This window comes from Canis aureus, chromosome 29 (genome assembly GCF_053574225.1).
Source record: "Canis aureus isolate CA01 chromosome 29, VMU_Caureus_v.1.0, whole genome shotgun sequence".
NCBI classification, from domain to species: domain Eukaryota; kingdom Metazoa; phylum Chordata; class Mammalia; order Carnivora; family Canidae; genus Canis; species Canis aureus.
The window spans coordinates 26,645,682-26,662,594 of NC_135639.1; the positions used below are offsets into that span (position 1 = coordinate 26,645,682).

Genomic DNA, 16,913 nt, shown 5'->3' on the forward strand with positions numbered 1-16,913 from the left:
CACATTATAAACCAGCCAGTTTATTGTTTTGTAGTAAGGTGGATAACTTTTACCATGCAGACTGATGTACCTATATCAGCATGAACGGTGCATGTTCTTCCCAAAGCAGTTACATGGAAAACCAAGTTATTATCAAGTTACTTGGGAGTATGAAATCCAAACAAGGGGAGGCCAATCTTAAAACCTACATTTGCCCCATCCATGAAGCTAGGGCACATTTTCCCACCACAGGAACAGCCCAGCCTCCAGAGTTTTGTTATTGCCTCTCCCTTCCCCATCTTGGCTCCAACCAAGCACTGTCATCTACAGCTTTAGGATCAGCCAGCTTGGTCTCAGAGTCCTATTGATGACCACTGGTTTTTACTGTTACCTCTACTGTTACTGACAGTTAAGGTACTGAAAGGGGCACATCAATTACTCCCATGTTCCAACTAGAAGACACAACAACTTCGTTGGGATGCTTTCCCAACCCCACCCTACTCAAGTTTTACCACCTAATATGCTTTATAAAGGTTCTTCCCGTTTCCATTAGCACACAGGTTACCTATAAATTCGCCTGACTAATGTAACCTAATTCCTAATTGACGTTTTTAATTAGAGTTTTTATTCTTTCGCTTTCTTGATCAGTGATTTCCAACCACACAGGAGTTAATGAAACTCATTTTGTGTCACTACTGTTACTGAAACAGAAATATCAAGTCATGTGTATGTTCAGATTGTTATTTTGTTCTCTAAAATGTAAAAAACAAGAAAATGCAGTCCTCAATTTAGTACTATTAGGGGCCATCAAAAAAAGTCTTTGAACAATAGAAAAGTTTATGCTTTCAAATTAAAAAACTAAACATGTATTGCAAACATTAGATAATGTTAAAATTACAGAAAACAAAATATTCAGATTAACCCTATGGCATTCACATTACACCAGAATTTTGCCTGCAACAAGTGAATTTTATCCCAAAAAGTAGTTAAGTCCATGCTCGCTGAAAACATCAGTCCTACATCCCATGAATGAGGATGAACTACACAGTGCATGCTTAGCAAACATATACATTAACCATTCTTAACTGCCCTTTTCCAAAGCTATGAGGGGTAGGACGGATGAAAGGTGGACACGTGCACAATAGGCACAATTCTCCAATTATAAAAACTCATCCATGTGACTTTTACTATGTCTTGGGCAAGAGCTAAGATTTTATCTGTGAGAACCCACCTGTGAAAATAACAAAAATCAACAGGAAATGATTTAATATAAAATATACAAATTTCTCAGTATGAGGACTTCCACAGGATAGGGAGAAGGGGACAAGAACTAAAATTTTTCCTTTTCTTAAAAAGGAACACGCCCCTTATGTTGTCTTTGCTACTCAACACTCAGAAACAAAGCTGTAGAAAACTATGAACACCAGAAAAGGACCAGAGAAGATGTTACGATACAAAGTCTTCAGACCTATTCTAAACGGTTGTCCTCACCGAGAACCTTTCTTAAGAGAGCTGAGGGTTTCCCAGGTCCGCTGGGGAAAGTCGATGGTCTGAGATCCTCACCCCTGCTTCGCCACAGATGGCCCCAGGTCACTCGCTGTCAAACTTAACGGAATTGACCTGGACGGAGATGGAGCCTCCCCGATAGCTGCCCCGCTTCTTCTTGGTTTTCTCATGCCGGAACGATTTGCCTTTGGTGAACTTCAGAACCTGATTGGCGCGCTCCCCCCAGTCTCCAGCTGCACCCCGCTGGTAGGCAGAGAAGGGGTTAGTACACAGAAGGATGACCCCAAGGCCCTGTTATGTTCATCTTCCTGCTCAAGGCAACCCGAACCAAAAAGTTGTCCTCTCTTCCACCCTTTGCCCTCAGGGAAGGCCAACACCCTCTCCCCTCCTCACCTTGGCATCAAAGGAATTGTCTGCCACTCTAGCATCTACCTCAATTTCCTCCTCCCTGATCCTTCGGAATGGGGATGATGCCCTTTTCTCTCCCTGGAAAAGGAATTACGAAATTAAAGATGGAGGAGCCACTCAAACAGAAAAGCTCTCCTTAGCTACACATGTACATGCATGCCAGATCAGGCAGAGAGTTGTCAAGATGATCCCAGGTTTTTCTACTTCTTTAAAGATTGACTGACTGACTCACTGACTAGGGATGGTGGTGAAGGGGGAGGATGGGGTGACGGGCAGAGGGAGAGAGAGAATCTCAAGCAGACTCTGTGCTGAGCACACATGGGGCTCAACCTCCTGACCCTGAGGTCACTACCAAGAGGGGGAATCAAGAGTCAGACGCTTCACCAACTTGAGCCACCCAGGTGCCACTTTATTTCTATTCTTTAAAGGCTGACTCCTAGAGTACCTGCATGTCTCAGTGGTTGAGCATCTGCCTTTGGCTCTGGTCATGCTGCCAGGGTCTTGGGATCAAGTCCCACATTGGGCTTCCTGCAGGGAGCCTGCTTCTCCCTCTGCCTATGTCTCTGCCTCTCTTTCTCTGTCTCTCATGAATAAATTTTTTAAATCTTTTTTTTTTTTTTAACTAAAAAATAAGGCAGAGTCTGGGGTGCCTGGGCGGCTAAGTTAGTTAGCGCCTGCCTTCGGCTCAGGCCACGGTCTCAAGAGTCCTGGGATGGAGTGCCGCATTGGGCTCCCTGCTCAGCAGAGTCTGCTTCTCCCTCTCCCACTCCACCTGCTTGCATGCTCTGTCAAATAAACAAATAAAAATGAGATCCCCGGGTGGCTCAGTAGTTTAGCGCTTGCCTTCAGCCCAGGGCGTGATCCTGGAGTCCTGGGATCGAGTCCCGCATCAGGCTCCCTGCATGGAGCCTGCTTCTCCCTCTGCCTGGGTCTCTACCTCTCTCTCTCTCTCATTCATAAATAAATAAATAAATAAATAAATACAAACTTGAAAAAATAAATAAAATTGAAAACAAACAAACAAAGCCTAGCTCCTGAAAAGAAAATAAGGTAACTTACTTTCTTCCTTTTTGGAAATGTGTTGGGGGTCTGGGGCTTTATCTTCTTGGCTTGAGGAGTCTCTCCCTCCTTGGCAGCCTCATTCTGCTTCCGCTTCTTCCCTGAACCTACAAAATAAAAGCCAGACTCAGGAGACCAGCTTCCTGTTCCTCCTCCTAGATTTTCACAATGAGGGCATACAACTGGAAGCCTAATTGTGGGCCTCCTCTCCCTACCCTATTCCCCAATGTAGAGCCCATCAGTATTTGAGGGGACAAACCAGGAAGGCAGATTCTTTGGATACAGACCTGGCTTAGAAACTGCTACTACTGCCTTTTTCTTTTCTTCTTCTTCCTCATTGCTATCTCTGTCTGCTTTTCCATTCTGGGTAGTCAGTGCAGAGGTCCCATTGGTCTTGAGGGCTTGTGGCCTTACAGTGCCCTTGCCCTTAGGCTTCTCCTTTTCCTCTTCCTCACTGGAATCATCAGAGGAAGAACTGCTGCTGCTCTCAGCCTTTGCTTTCTTTGTGGAAGCTGCCTTGGAAGAGGCTACAACTCTTGCTACCTTCTGTGGCTTCTTTTTAACTGGGGATTTTGACATCTTCTCTTCCTCACTGCTAGAGCTATCTGAATCAGAGCTGCTGTCCCCATCACCCTGAGAAGCCTGTTTGGTAGGCAAAGAAGGAACTGCTTTAGCCACTGCCTTGGGCTTGGGGGTGACCACAGTCTTCTTTGTTTTCTCCTCTTCACTAGAGCTGCTCTCCTCTTCACTGGAGCTGCTATCAGCCTTTCTGGTCAGCGGCTTCTGGCCACTACCTGCAGGTTGCTTGGGAGCTGTGACTGGTTTAGCTGCAGGTTGCTTGGGAGTGGTAACTGGCCTACATGATAGATTCTTGGTGGTACCAGCTGGCTTGGCAGGAGCTTCATCCTCAGAACTGTCAGAGTCTAGACAAAGAGCAAAGAATAAACAGAATCAGACTAAAAGAGCCCCTAGAACTCCCAGTGCCCTAAGGGCCTCCATATGCCTCACCTGAGCTGTCTGAAGAGCTCTCTGGTTCTTTCTTTGCTGGAGCTGGTTTAATGGTTGCTTTAGAGATGACTGCTTTAGCTGGGGGTTTCTTTTCTTCCTCTGAACTCGAATCTGGGAGAGAACCTATGGCATTAGGCTGGGATCAGAGTCCCAACCCAATCAAAAGCAATAAAAAGGAGGATGCAAAGACCCACACAGAAAATTAAGCCCTGTCCTGCTTCAGTGAAAAGTAAAAGGGACAGGACATTTTTGTCTTCTATATTCCTCACATACTACCCAGATCCATTCTCCACGGATGGGGACTCACCAGACTCATCACTGCTGTCCTCACTGCTCTCCACAGGCTGTTTCTTCTCTGTGGCTTTCTTGGGAGCCTGAGTTCCCAGGGACTTCTTGGATGGGGCAACAGAAGGTGGGGGGACTGAACTATAGGGACCTGTTTTAAAAAGACAAGTATTGTGGTTTTAAAATATGTATAAAATTCTTTGAGGGCTGCATGGGTGGCTCAGTTGGTTAAGCATCTGACTCTTGATTTTGGGTCAGGTCATGCTCTCAGGATTGCAAGGGGCTCCACACTCAGCAGGGAGTCTACTTGGGGTCCTCTCCCTTTCCCTCTGCTCCTCCCTTCACCCCATTCCACGTGCTTGCTCACTGGATCTCTAAAAAGTGAATAAATCAATCTTAAAAAAAAAAAAAAAAACCTAAAAAAATTCTGATACTGCCCGCTTCTAGAAATGAAGCTTAATTCCTCTTCCTTTGAGTGTGGACTAGAACTAGTGACTCGTTTCTAACCAACAGAATATGGCAGAGAGGATGGCATGGTATTTCTGCATCTAGGTCATAAAAGGCAATGCACTTTTCTCCATGAAAAGCTAGCAGTCATATCAGGTAGTTCTACAGAAAGTTTCACACAGTGGCTGCAGTTGTGCAGCTTACTTAACTCCCATGCCCAGTCACCTGGTTTTTTCTTCATGGGTTTTTTCTGCTCTTCCTCCTCCTCACTGGAGGAGTCCTCACTGCTGGAACTCTTTTGGGTAGTGGTGGCTGCTGCTTTCACTGGGGACTTGGCTACAACTTGCTTTTTAGGTAAAATCTGCATCATACAGAGGAAATTAGTTACCACAGGAAAAGCTAGTCCAATGAATCCTGCCAGGAAATGAGAGACACACTCACCCCCCACCCCCAGTCCCCTGGAAGTTATGGCCCAAACCTTCTTAGGTATGGCCGCTGCCACCTCCTCCTCCTCTGAGTCATCACTGCTGCTGCTGCTGCTGCTGCTGCTGCTGCTCTTACTTCTGGCTGCTTTGCCATTGGCTAGTTTAGGTACCACTCGAGCTGGTGTACCTATGAAGGAAAAAAAAACTGTAAGAATTATCAAGGCCCTAATAGACAAAAGAAATCTGTTAGCTCAGAACTTAGGAGTCTATCAATCCTCTTGGCTTTAGAGCAAGCATGAGGAGACTACCATGGGTTGACTATCAAAGGATGACTTTCCTGACTAATTTCAAGAATAAAATCATCTTTTGGGCAGCCCCGGTGGCTCAGCGGTTTAGCGCAGCCTTCAGCCCGGGCATGATCCTGGAGACCTAGGATCGAGTCCCATGTCGGGCTCCCTGCATTGAGCCTGCTCCTCCCTCAGCCTGTGTCTCTGCCTCTCTCTCTCTCTCTCTCTGTGTCTCTCATGAATAAATAAATAAAATCTTTAAAAAACAAAACAAAAACATCTTTTAAAAAAACTGATCTGGGCAGCCCCAGTGGCTTAGTGGTTTAGCGCCACCTTCAGCCCAGGGCGTGATCCTGGAGACCGAGGATCAAGTCCCACATGGGGCTCTCTGCATGGAGAGAGACCCTCTTTTTAATTTTTAAGATTTTATTTGACACAGATAGAAAGAGAAAGAGAGAGTGTGAGAGAACACACAAGCAGAGGAAGCAGCAGCCTCTCCACTAAGCAGGGAGCCTGATACAGGGCTCGATCCCAGGACCCCGGGATCATGACCTGAGCTGAAGGCAGACGCTCAACTGACTGAGCCACCCAAGTGTCCAGCAGTTTTTTTTGAGTGTGCGTGCAAGTGCACACATGCGAGCATACAGGCAAAGGATGGGGAAAGGCAGAGAGAGAATCTTAAGCAGGCTCCATGCCCAGGGCAGAGCCCAATGCAAGGCTCAATCCCAGGATCCTGAGATCATGACCTGAGCTGAAGGCAGATCCTCAACTGACTGAGCCACCCAGCTGCCTCTGAATGAGCAATTCAAATACCAGTCCCCAGAGCAATCTGCTCCCCAGTATGGCCCCTTGGGAACAAAAATTATACCTGGTTTGGCTGAGGCTTTAGCCTGAGCTTTAGCTGCCACAGGTGTTGTTTTTGGCTTCTGGTTCTTTGGTGATTCATCTTCTGAGCTTGAGTCTGAATCAGAATCAGAGCTCTTGGCCTTCTTTGAAGGAGCTTTGACTGCCTTGGATTGAGGCTTAACTCCCTTCTGTGAGGAAGCACATGGTAAGGAGAATTGGCAAAAGCTTCTGGGTGCCTAAAAGGCATCCTAAAATAGAAACCATCCTACACTATTTTTTTTTTTAATTTTTATTTATTTATGATAGTCACAGAGAGAGAGGGGCGCAGAGACACAGGCAGAGGGAGAAGCAGGCTCCATGCACCAGGAGCCCGATGTGGGATTCGATCCCGGGTCTCCAGGATCGCGCCCTGGGCCAAAGGCAGGCGCCAAACCGCTGCGCCACCCAGGGATCCCCCCATCCTACACTATTTTTGCTATTTAGGGGCTAATGGAGCAGTAAGAGCAAGGGAAAGCTACACAACATCTGGGGGCACCTGTCTGACTTAGTTGGTAGAGCATGCAACTCTTGATCTTGGGGTCATGAGTTTAAGCACCACATGTGACATAAGAGTACTTAAAAAGAGAGAGTAGGGCAGCCCGGGTGGCTCAGCGGTTTAGCACCACCTTCAGCCCAGGGCATGATCCTGGAGACCCGGGATCGTCCCACGTCGGGCTCCTTGTATGGAGCCTATTTCTCCCTCTGCCTATGTCTCGCCTGTTTCCCATGAATAAATAAAATCTTTTAAAAAGAGAGAGAGAGAGAGTCTGGAAAGGGCACCAAATTCTTCATAAGAAACAAAAATATGGGGATCCCTGGGTGGCGCAGCGGTTTGGCGCCTGCCTTTGGCCCAGGGCGTGATCCTGGAGACCCAGGATCGAATCCCACGTCGGGCTCCCGGTGCATGGAGCCTGTTTCTCCCTCTGCCTATGTCTCTGCCTCTCTCCCTCTCTCTGTGACTATCATAAATAAATTAAAAAAAAAAAAAAAAAAGAAAAGAAACAAAAATATTGGGGCACCTGGCTGGCTCAGTGGATAGAGCATGCAACTCTTAATCTCAGGGTTTGGAGTTTGAACCCCACACTGAGTACAGAAATTACTTAAAAATAATTTTAAAATCTTAAAAAAAAAAAAAAAAAGGAAAGAAAGGGAAGCGAGGGAGAGAGGGAGGAAAGAGAAAGAGCCACTGTCTGGGTGGCTCAGTCAGTTAAGTGTCTGCCTTCAGCTCAGGTCATGATCTCAGGGTTCTGGGATTGAGCCCTGCGTCAGGCTCCCTGCTCAGCGGGGAGCGTGCTTCTCCCTCTCCCTCTGCACCTCCCCATCCCTGCTCATGTACACAGGAGTATGCACGGAAAGGAAAGGAAAGGAAAGGAAAGGAAAGGAAAGGAGGAAGAGAAAGAAAAGAAAAGAAAAGAAAAGAAAAGAAAGAAAAGAAAAGAAAAGAAAAGAAAAGAAAAGAAAAGAAAAGAAAAGAAAAGAAAAGGAAAAGAAAAGAAAAGAAAAGAAAAGAAAAGAAAAAGAAAGAAAGAAAGAAAGAAAGAAAGAAAGAGAAAGAAGAAAGAAAAAGAAAGAGAAAGAGGGAGGGAGGGGAAACGAAACGAAACGAAACGAAAAGAAAAGAAAGAAAAAAAAGAAAAAAGAAAAAAGAAAAGAGAAAAGAAAAGAGAAAAGAAAAGAGAAAAGAAAAGAAAAGAAAAGAAAAGAAAAGAAAAGAAAAGAAAAGATTCAGCCCAGTTCCCGCCATTCTCTGCTTAGAGCTCCTAATACCTGTCTACAAAACATACTCTTACTCTTGAGATCTTAGTGTCCCAGAGAACCCTACTTAACATCCAGGAAAGAGAATGGGTTCCTATAGATTCTGGGTACAACTTCACACTCTTGTATTTTCTCCAAACTTCATACTTCTGTCACTTCTCACAGAAAAGTCCTCAGATTTTCTTCTCCAGTGTTATGTTATAGATTTTATGGTATGTATTTAAAGATTCATTTTTGGAGCACCTGGGCAGCTCAGTCGCTCAAGCTCAGTCTTGGTTTTGGCTCAGGGTCCTGGGATCAAGCCCCATGTCAGGCTCTGCACTCAGCATGCAGTCTGCTGGAGATTCTCTCCCACTCTCCTTCTCTCCTTCTCCCCACCCCCTCTAAAGTAAATAAAGAAAATATTTTATTTTATTTGTATTTATTTTAAAAAGAGAGAGCACATGTACGCCCACTCACTTACACCAGCAAGTGAGGGGAAAAGCAGAGGGAGAGGGAGCCAGAGAAGCAGACTCCCTCTGCTGCGTGTGTGGCCCAGAACCCTGCAATCATGACGAGCAGAAACCAAGAGTCAGAGGCTTAACCAACTGAGCCACCAGGTGCCCCTCATTTATTAAGTAATCTTTACACCCAACATGGGGCTCAAACTTACAACCCTGAGATCAAGAATCCCAAGCTCTACTGACTGAGCCAGCCAGGCACCCCCATAACCACCTGTTATATACCTATCATCATCTCTTGGTTCCAAGATACAACCTAGGACTTTAGATCTCTTCTTCCTAATTCCTTATTTTTTTTTTTAATTTTTATTTATTTATGATAGTCACAGAGAGAGAGAGAGAGGCAGAGACACAGGCAGAGGGAGAAGCAGGCTCCATGCACCGGGAGCCCGATGTGGGATTCGATCCCGGGTCTCCAGGATCGCGCCCTGGGCCAAAGGGAGGCGTCAAACCGCTGCGCCACCCAGGGATCCCTAATTCCTTAATTTTTTTAACTTTTAAAAGATTTTATTTATTTATTCATGACAGACACAGAGAAAGAGAGGCAGAGACACAGGCAGAGGGAGAAGCAGGCTCCATGCAGGGAGCCTGACGTGGGACTTGATCCCGGGTCTCCAAGATCACACCCGGGGCTAAAGGCAGTGCTAAACCACTGGGCCACCGGGGCTGCCCTTCTTGCTAATTCCTTAAACGATCCCTTTTCTTCCAAAAGTTGCACACCTGAATAGGCTTTTTCTTCTCGTCCTCTTCCTCCTCATCACTGGATTCTTCACTGTTGCTGCTCTCTGCTGCTTTGGCTGCAGCCTTTCCAGAATGCTGAGGCAAACTGGCCCGCTTGGCAGGTACAACTGAACAAAATCAAAGACTGCTGTTAAGAATCAGCCATGTGGTACAGGCACGCTACAAATCCCTTTCTGGGAATCCCAACTCCCTGCCCAGCCTTACCAGTCTTTTTAGCTGGCGGCCCTTGGGCTTTTTCTTCCTCACTGCTGTCCTCACTGCTGTCACTGGATGAAGTCTTCTTCTTAGCCTTCTTAGTCACTGGTCCGTTTGCCTGTAGCTTCCGCTTCAGGGCCTTGGTGGACCTGCTGAGGTAGATGAGGCTAACTTTTGGGGGATCAGGACATTCACACATCTAAGAATACAGCCCAATTCCTTTAGGGAAAAAATAGCCACAGTGGTACAGGAAAGACTTACTTGAGCCAGAAGCTATAGATGTCCAAAAGGGAAGAGGCGTTGGAGTCCTGTTGGGTCTATAGGAGAAAAAAGAGCTTAGTAAGAAAATTTTATCCTGGCTGTTCCAGGGAGGAATTAGGTTTTATTTTATTCTCTTATTAAAAGTGACCTGTTTGGGGGCACCTAGGTGGCTTAGTCAGTTAAGTGTCTGCCTTTGGTATAGGTCATGATCTCAGGGTCCTGGGATGGAGGGAGCCCCACACTGGGCTCCCTGCTTGGCGGGTGTCTGTTTCTTTCTCTCCCTGCTCCTCCCCCCTGTTCATGCCCCCTTCCTCTCTAATAAATAAAATCTTAAAAGAAAAAAGACCTAGGGACACCTGGGTGGCTCAACGGTTGAGCGTCTGCCTTTGATTCAGGGCATGATCCTGGGATCCGGGATTGAGTCCTGTGCTCCCTGTGGGGTGCCTGCTTCTCCCTCTGCCTATGTCTCTGCCTCTCTCTCTCATGAATGAATGAATAAATCTTAAAAAAAAAAAAAAAGGGGGGGGATCCCTGGGTGGCGCAGCGGTTTGGCGCCTGCCTTTGGCCCAGGGCGCGATCCTGGAGACCCGGGATCGAATCCCACGTTGGGCTCCCGGTGCATGGAGCCTGCTTCTCCCTCTGCCTGTGTCTCTGCCTCTCTCTCTCACTGTCTGCCTATCATAAAAAAAAAAAAAAAAAAAAAAAAAAAAGACCTGTTTTATACCTATGTTTGGTGTACATGTTACCTTTGTAAGACTTCTCCTACTTGCATCAATTAAGACAAAAATAACCTGTTTATGTATTTCTCAATCTTTGACATCAAAAACTGCGGTTACTCCTATAGTTTCTGTTGCCATCTATCCCCAGTCAATCCTACTGGTCAAAGCCTTTAAAAAATGTGCTTTCGGGACACCTGGGCAGCAGCTTAGGGGTTGAGCATCTGCCTTTGGCTCAGATCATGATTCTGGGGTCCTGGGATCCAGCCCAATAATAGGCTTTCTGCTTATGAGGGAGTCTGCTTCTCTCTCTCTCTCCCCCACCACCACTCCCCCTGCCATGTATGAGAGCTCTCAAAAATATTTTTTAAGAATGTGCTTTCCCTTTACTCTAGCAATGCACTGTCTAGGAATTTATCCTTACCCATGAAACAAGGACACAAATATTAACAGAAGGGGACATTTGCTGCAATGTGGTTTATGATACTAAATCATTGGAAATTAGCCTCCAATACTAGTTAAAAAACTAACTTGCATACTCAGTACAAAATTACATTCAGATATTAATTATACTGATAAAGACTACTAGTTGATGCAAAAAATGACAAAGCATCACAGTACCAACAAGAATATAAGCTGTTAGACGTGTACAGATGTGAAATTCATCTCTGCCTATTACTGCGTGACTCTGATTAAATTACTTGATCTTCTGACTGTTTTCTTCCCTATAACATGGAAACAATGCATTTTATTAAGTTGAGAAAATTAGAGATAATGCATATAAAGGGCTTAGCATCAGGAAACACCAGCTGACCCTTCCAGAAAGATGAGTTTTTGTCATTTAAAGAAAAAAAAAAAATCCTGATTCTGAAAGACCCAATTCCATCCAGCTCACTGTGAAAATACCTTTTGCAACCTCTCTAAAGTGAATTCAAAGTTACAATATGAAAGCAGTTTAGGAGACCACATGGCAGGCAGGCTGTCCCAGCTTAAGGAAGTCCTTTCTGAAGCTGATTTGATCCTGTCCTTATGCAGCCTGACTCCACCACAAAGAACAACCTATCTTTACCGTCAAAGGCTAAGACGAGGGATCCCTGGGTGGCGCAGCGGTTTGGCGCCTGCCTTTGGCCCAGGGCGCGATCCCGGGTATCGAGTCCCACGTCGGGCTCCCGGTGCGTGGAGCCTGCTTCTCCCTCTGCCTGTGTCTCTGCCTCTCTCTCTCTCTGTGACTATCATAAATAAATGAAAATTTAAAAAAATATATTTAAAAAAAAAGGCTAAGACGACTGTCAAGGGTACACTCTACCCTCTATTTTTTTTTAATTTTTTTTTTTTTACAATATTTTATTTTTTTATTCATGAGAGACACAGAGAGAGCAGCAGAGACTTAGGCAGAGAGAGAGCAGGCTCCCCACAGGGAACCTCACGCGAAACTGGATCCCAGGACCCCAAGATAACGGAACGACCTGAGCCAAAGGCAGACACTCAACCACCGAACCACCCAGGTGCCCTCACTCTACCATCTCTTAAGGTGTTTTCCCATGCCTCATGTCCACTTTTCTTGAAAGTGATTTCAAACTTCACATCCCTAGTCATTTTCCTTTTACATGTGTTTGAAACATTCTAAATGACTATAACTATAAAAACAGCTTTCACTCACTGAAGCTTCCAGAGCATCAGGCACTGGGATTGCCACTTCATATTTATCATGTTACTGAAATTCACAAATATCCTATAAAGTGAATGACGGCATCTCCGTAGTAACGAAAACACTCACAGAAGTTCAGCAAGCTGCTCAGGTTATACATCTTAAGAAGTGACAGCCTGGCCCCATATCTAGATGTGTTTGGTTCCAGAAGTCAAAGATCCAAGCCCACTGCTTAGTAGGGCTATGATGCTCAGGCCTGCTTTGGTATACGTAAAAGCAGAACCATGCCTCTACTCTCTTTCACTTTCTGCTTTACGAACGAAAATCCCATCCTTCATTTCTAAAGGAATTTTATCTTTGAGTTCCCGGTAAATCTGAGAGTTATGGTCAAATCATGCTTTGCATTAGCCAACGTAAAACCCAAAAAGTCAACAGGAGCCTCCAATGCCTCGGATGGGACGCCACGCTCCCTCCTCGCCGCACTCCGCCAGCCACGTGACCTGGGACACGAGGATCCCACGCTGCCATCGCTGCACCGCTCAAGAGGAAAAAAGCAACAAGACTCAACGCTATCTACTGGGACTTCGTGGGGACCAGGTGCCGAGACTGCAGGCTCTCCAAAGGCTCTCACAAAGGCCCGGAAGATACCGGACCGGCGGACCCTAGAGACCTCGGTACCCGGAAACCTAAACCTGTCAGGGCCCGAAGCCCTGTAGTCATCCCACCCCAGCCCTTGCCCGAAGCCCGCACTCACAGCGCCTGTTGCCTTGGCGAATTTATTGGCCACCTCCGGGAGCTGGTTATCGCGCAGAAAGCCGAGCACGAGGGGATACAGGTCACTGGGAACCACGCGGCGCAAACCGGCGTCCGCCATCCTCTGGGCAATACGCGTCACTACGGTTGCCGACGCGCACTATTCAGGAACTCGGGCACCCGGAGGGGTAGGGCGGACCCATTGTGACGTCATCGCACTGCGCGGGCGCACAGCGGAAGGGGCGGGCACACTCCACAAGGCAGTTCCTCCGTTTGGTGGCAGGATCCAGGCGAAATTTGAGCGCTTTCCGGTGCCACAAGTGTCGCCATCTTGGTAAGGGCGGAGCCCTCCGTCCGTCAGCTTGTGAGGCGGAGCACTGACGTCACGGGCCACGCCTTGGCCAGTGGCGGGAAAACTTCAGGCTTCCCGCGCCCTTTCTGCTAGAGCCACCTTTTTTCACAGGGGCAGCGCAGCTGGGATTCGCATTCCAGAGTAGAGTGGACTGGCAGGTTGAGCTGTCCTTGGACTCACTAGACTCGGTCACAGATTTCCTAATCACCCCATTCGCGCTGCCAGCCGATTCCCACCCTTCATTTTCCCTGCCTCTAACACCCAGAGAGGCCCTCTGTCAGATACTGCTCCAGCCTCTGGATTCCCACCTCCACTGCAGAGGATCCTTCAGATCATCCATGAATAGTGGCTCAAGGATCCCCCAAAATGCCCGTCCGTTAACCATGATTTGCCCATGAGACAACCCCCACCCATTCATTCAGCATTAAGTCAGCTCCGTGAAGGGAAAAGCCATTCATTGTGCATCAATCCTGAGTGATACAGCAGCAGCAATCTCTTCAAATCTATAATCCTGGAAATAATCCTTCTATCTCCTGAGTCACAGTTCACACCTGAACTCTCCCTATAGGAGAACTAGAAAACCCTCCAACTGCCTGTCATGAGTATTGAAAAATCAGTGCCCAGGCCTGCCAAGTTAATTCCAAGCTCTATCACATCTCAGTTCACATTAGCAGGTATCAGTCCCTTTACCCACTACCCTTTGACTACTTCCCATTCATACCCCTCAGGAAAGGTAAGAATCCACTTTCTCAGAAGACATACCACTCCTTTTTCTCAAAATAGGCATTCTCCTAGATAGATAATACTCTTACATCTCCCCTTTCCCAGAGGTCTATTCACATGCACGCATTCTTCTGAATACCTGTTGTGTCAAGTATTACGCTCAAGCTAAAATGCTGAATACATGTGCACATAAAAGTCTTGTTTAGAAAATCTTTATTTGGAACAGGTGTGAGCTTCCTCTAGGTCCTTGATAGTCAAATCCCTTCCTTGGGACTGTAGCATCAGCATCCCTTGTTTGAAATGAGGAATCTCAGGCCCAACCCAAAAGCCAGAATCTGCATTCTAAAAAGATGACCAGATAATTCAAATTCCCTTTTAAACTTGAGAAAGCACTGCCCTAGAAGACTGATTTCACTGACAACACATCCTGAGCAGAGTTCCAACAGGATTTCACATCTGACCAAAAAGGGGTCCTAGAAACTAAATGGAGGTAAGCACATCCCTGATTGTGTTCAGATTGGAAAAGTGAGATGTCTGGCACTAATACCATTGAAAGAAGCACAACAGCACTTGAGAATTCTCTCTAGTTTGTGTTTATTAGTCTGCATAGTGACTTAGATCTTCCAAACACTGGGGAACCCTCAGCCCCATTAGAACATAGGAATGCAAGTTAACTTGTTTCAATGCCTGTTATAAAAAACAAATAACCCTTTTTAAAAAATCTGATTTAACACATTTTTTATTTCACTTTTTTCCATTTCTTTATAAAACAGTCATCTCCTCACTAGCAGCTCTCTCCCCTAAAGTGGGGGAGGGGGGGTGGAGGAGGTTGGACACCTCCAAAGAAAAAGGGAAGGGGGAGAAGGGCCCAGGGTTACCTCCTGAGGTTCTTCTGGGCCTGTTTCAACAATGTGTCAAAGTCAAGAGAATCGAATTTACTCTTTACAGGAGCAGGGTCAAAGTCTTCCCGGTTGGAGTCTATAAAAATAGAGACAGACATCAAGGTCTGTGACATCCCTACCACAGGGTCCTCAAATAGCCAGTCTCCTCCCACCCCAATAATGGATGGAGATAGTATAACCTTGGTTTTTAAGTCAAAGAGAGAGCCCTCATTTCTCCTCTCATCCCACCACCCCCTAGGTTCTTTGTCACATTAAGTATTAGGTCAGTTCCATGAAAGAGAGCCCCACTCTCAAAAGGTTGGGAGCCCTTCTGGGAACAATATGAAGTATACCAAAGCCTCGGGGTCTCTTCCACTCACCAAGATCAGAATAGCTTCTCTTGCAGAACTGCCTGCGGCCCCCAAAGCAGAGATCAAAGGGCTGTTCATCTGCCTGCCTCAGCTTGTGGCCACTCTCGATGGCTGCAAATGCCTCCTCAGCATAGCGGTAGGTAACGAAACCATAGTTGTCACTGGTGGGGAAGGTGAGGCAGAGGCTAGGATGCCTATTTGGGCACATGCTATGGTGAAGAAATACTTCCCAGGGTATAGAGAGGGACTGGGGTGGTTCTTCTCAGTCCCCAAATGGCCAGCCCTTTGACTGTGGGAGTGAAGGGGTCATCCTACATTACCTAGCACAAAGAGCAAGGGGGAAAGACAAGCATCAAAGTAAATGGACGGGACAGAAAAGACATTCTGACCTTAGGGCCCAAGCTTACCCTTGGACACGGAAGTGGATAGTGCACTCCTCAATCTCTCCGAAAACAGAGAACCTCTGTTTCAGTTCTGACCTTGTCATTCGGCCAGGTATCTTCCCAATAAAGACCACTCTTCTCTCCTCCTATGTTGGAACAAGGAAAATTGACACACCATGAACCACGGCAACTGCTGTAGAAGATTCTCCAAGCTCCTGGCCCAAGGACAAGTCCCATCAACCCCCCAAAACCCGTTCCTCTACTCACTATTGCACGCTCCTTCTGCAGCACCCTCTGCCTTTGGTAATGGTCATGTGAACGATAAGAACTGTACCTGACATGAGAAGAAGGTACCAACCATCAGCCACCACCCCCCACCCCCCGGACATTAGGTAGCTCAAATCTCAGAACTCCTCAGGCATTTGCATCCCAGATGCACAATCTCCCTGATCGTATACTATACTCACCGCCGCCTCCTGTCACTTCTCCGTCGGGGGGATGGGGAGCGGGACCGGCTTCGAGAACTGGATGACGAAGATGAGGAAGAAGAGGAAGAAGATGAGGAGGAAGAAGAGGAAGAGCATCTTCGGGAACGTCCAGAGGAACTGCAACTGGATCTGGAGGATAAAGGAGCATGCAGGAATGCTGGGAATGGTGCAGATATATTCTACTTACCTCGCCTTGGACCCATCCTTCCCTCCCAGTCAGGAAGGTCAAGCCCAAAGGCAAAGCAGAGCAAAAGAGTTCTAGAAGAACTCCACAGACGACCGAACTGAGGCCCTCATGAACTTTAGATGTATCTGGAGTGTTTTAGTGTTTTGGCACAAATCACACTTTCAATTATGCAATTAAAAACAAAAATATTTAACAAGTCAGAGTGAGTGAAGAAAAATAAATGGAGACTCAAGAGTTAAGGGGCTGGGCCCTAGGTCTTACAATTAGCTGGGGGTGCCAGGCCTGGGTCTCTGGGTTCCTGCTCCCCTAACATGTCTCACAGCAGTGCTGCGACCATGGTGTAAAAGGAAGGTGACTTGCTAGACCTGTATTAGAGATCATTTCACAAGAGGCCATTCTGGTTCCAAAACCAAGAATTCTTATGAATTAAGTAGGAAAATTTGGATCTGTTACTGAGAAAAATGTACTGTCAGAAAATATATGAGGTCACAGTAACAAAGGAACTGCCCAGACTCTTTCCTCAACAGATGATTAGAAGAACTGCCATTAACAACCCCCTATCCCACCTTCCGACAGCCCACCAAGAAAAGAGAAGTGAGGACTACTGATAGAGTACGTGACAGATTAAACATGGGTGAGATCTAACCCTAATGGTCTCCCAAAGGCAGGG

General features: G+C 46.5%; 2 protein-coding genes and 1 long non-coding RNA gene across 11 annotated transcripts in view; 1 reads left to right on the forward strand and 2 right to left on the reverse strand.

Annotated features, from left to right (window-relative positions):
• On the reverse strand, positions 1–13,065 carry NOLC1 (nucleolar and coiled-body phosphoprotein 1). 5 transcript variants are annotated; one of them, XM_077877877.1, is made up of 13 exons: positions 12,860–13,065; positions 9,742–9,797; positions 9,490–9,632; positions 9,265–9,392; positions 6,273–6,435; positions 5,171–5,304; positions 4,918–5,053; positions 4,268–4,396; positions 3,961–4,083; positions 3,240–3,875; positions 2,953–3,059; positions 1,879–1,971; positions 1–1,728 (listed from the first exon to the last, which is right to left on the reverse strand). In XM_077877877.1, exons 1-13 carry the CDS (start codon positions 12,977–12,979, stop codon positions 1,570–1,572), a joined length of 2,127 nt encoding a protein of 708 aa, XP_077734003.1. In that variant the 5' UTR covers positions 12,980–13,065; the 3' UTR covers positions 1–1,569. The 5 variants fall into 5 exon arrangements, with proteins under 5 accessions (XP_077734003.1, XP_077734002.1, XP_077734001.1 ...); XM_077877876.1 differs by having other exon boundaries at positions 6,273–6,438; positions 9,490–9,629; positions 12,860–13,064; XM_077877875.1 differs by having other exon boundaries at positions 6,273–6,438; positions 12,860–13,064.
• Positions 12,620–14,640, forward strand: LOC144301209 (uncharacterized). Its single transcript, XR_013368001.1, has 2 exons — positions 12,620–13,192; positions 13,322–14,640. It is a non-coding gene; the product is annotated as an uncharacterized LOC144301209 (long non-coding RNA).
• The window catches only part of PPRC1 (PPARG related coactivator 1), a 15,146-nt gene continuing 12,743 nt past the window's right edge, over positions 14,511–16,913 (reverse strand). For all 5 annotated transcript variants that reach the window (XM_077877874.1, XM_077877871.1, XM_077877870.1 and 2 more), the window contains 5 exons: positions 16,036–16,185; positions 15,836–15,902; positions 15,593–15,714; positions 15,195–15,346; positions 14,511–14,911 (listed from right to left, as the gene is read on the reverse strand). In XM_077877874.1, coding sequence (XP_077734000.1) covers positions 14,808–14,911; positions 15,195–15,346; positions 15,593–15,714; positions 15,836–15,902; positions 16,036–16,185 — 595 coding nt within the window. In that variant the 3' untranslated portion in view covers positions 14,511–14,807. The remainder of the gene's footprint in view (positions 14,912–15,194; positions 15,347–15,592; positions 15,715–15,835; positions 15,903–16,035; positions 16,186–16,913) is intronic.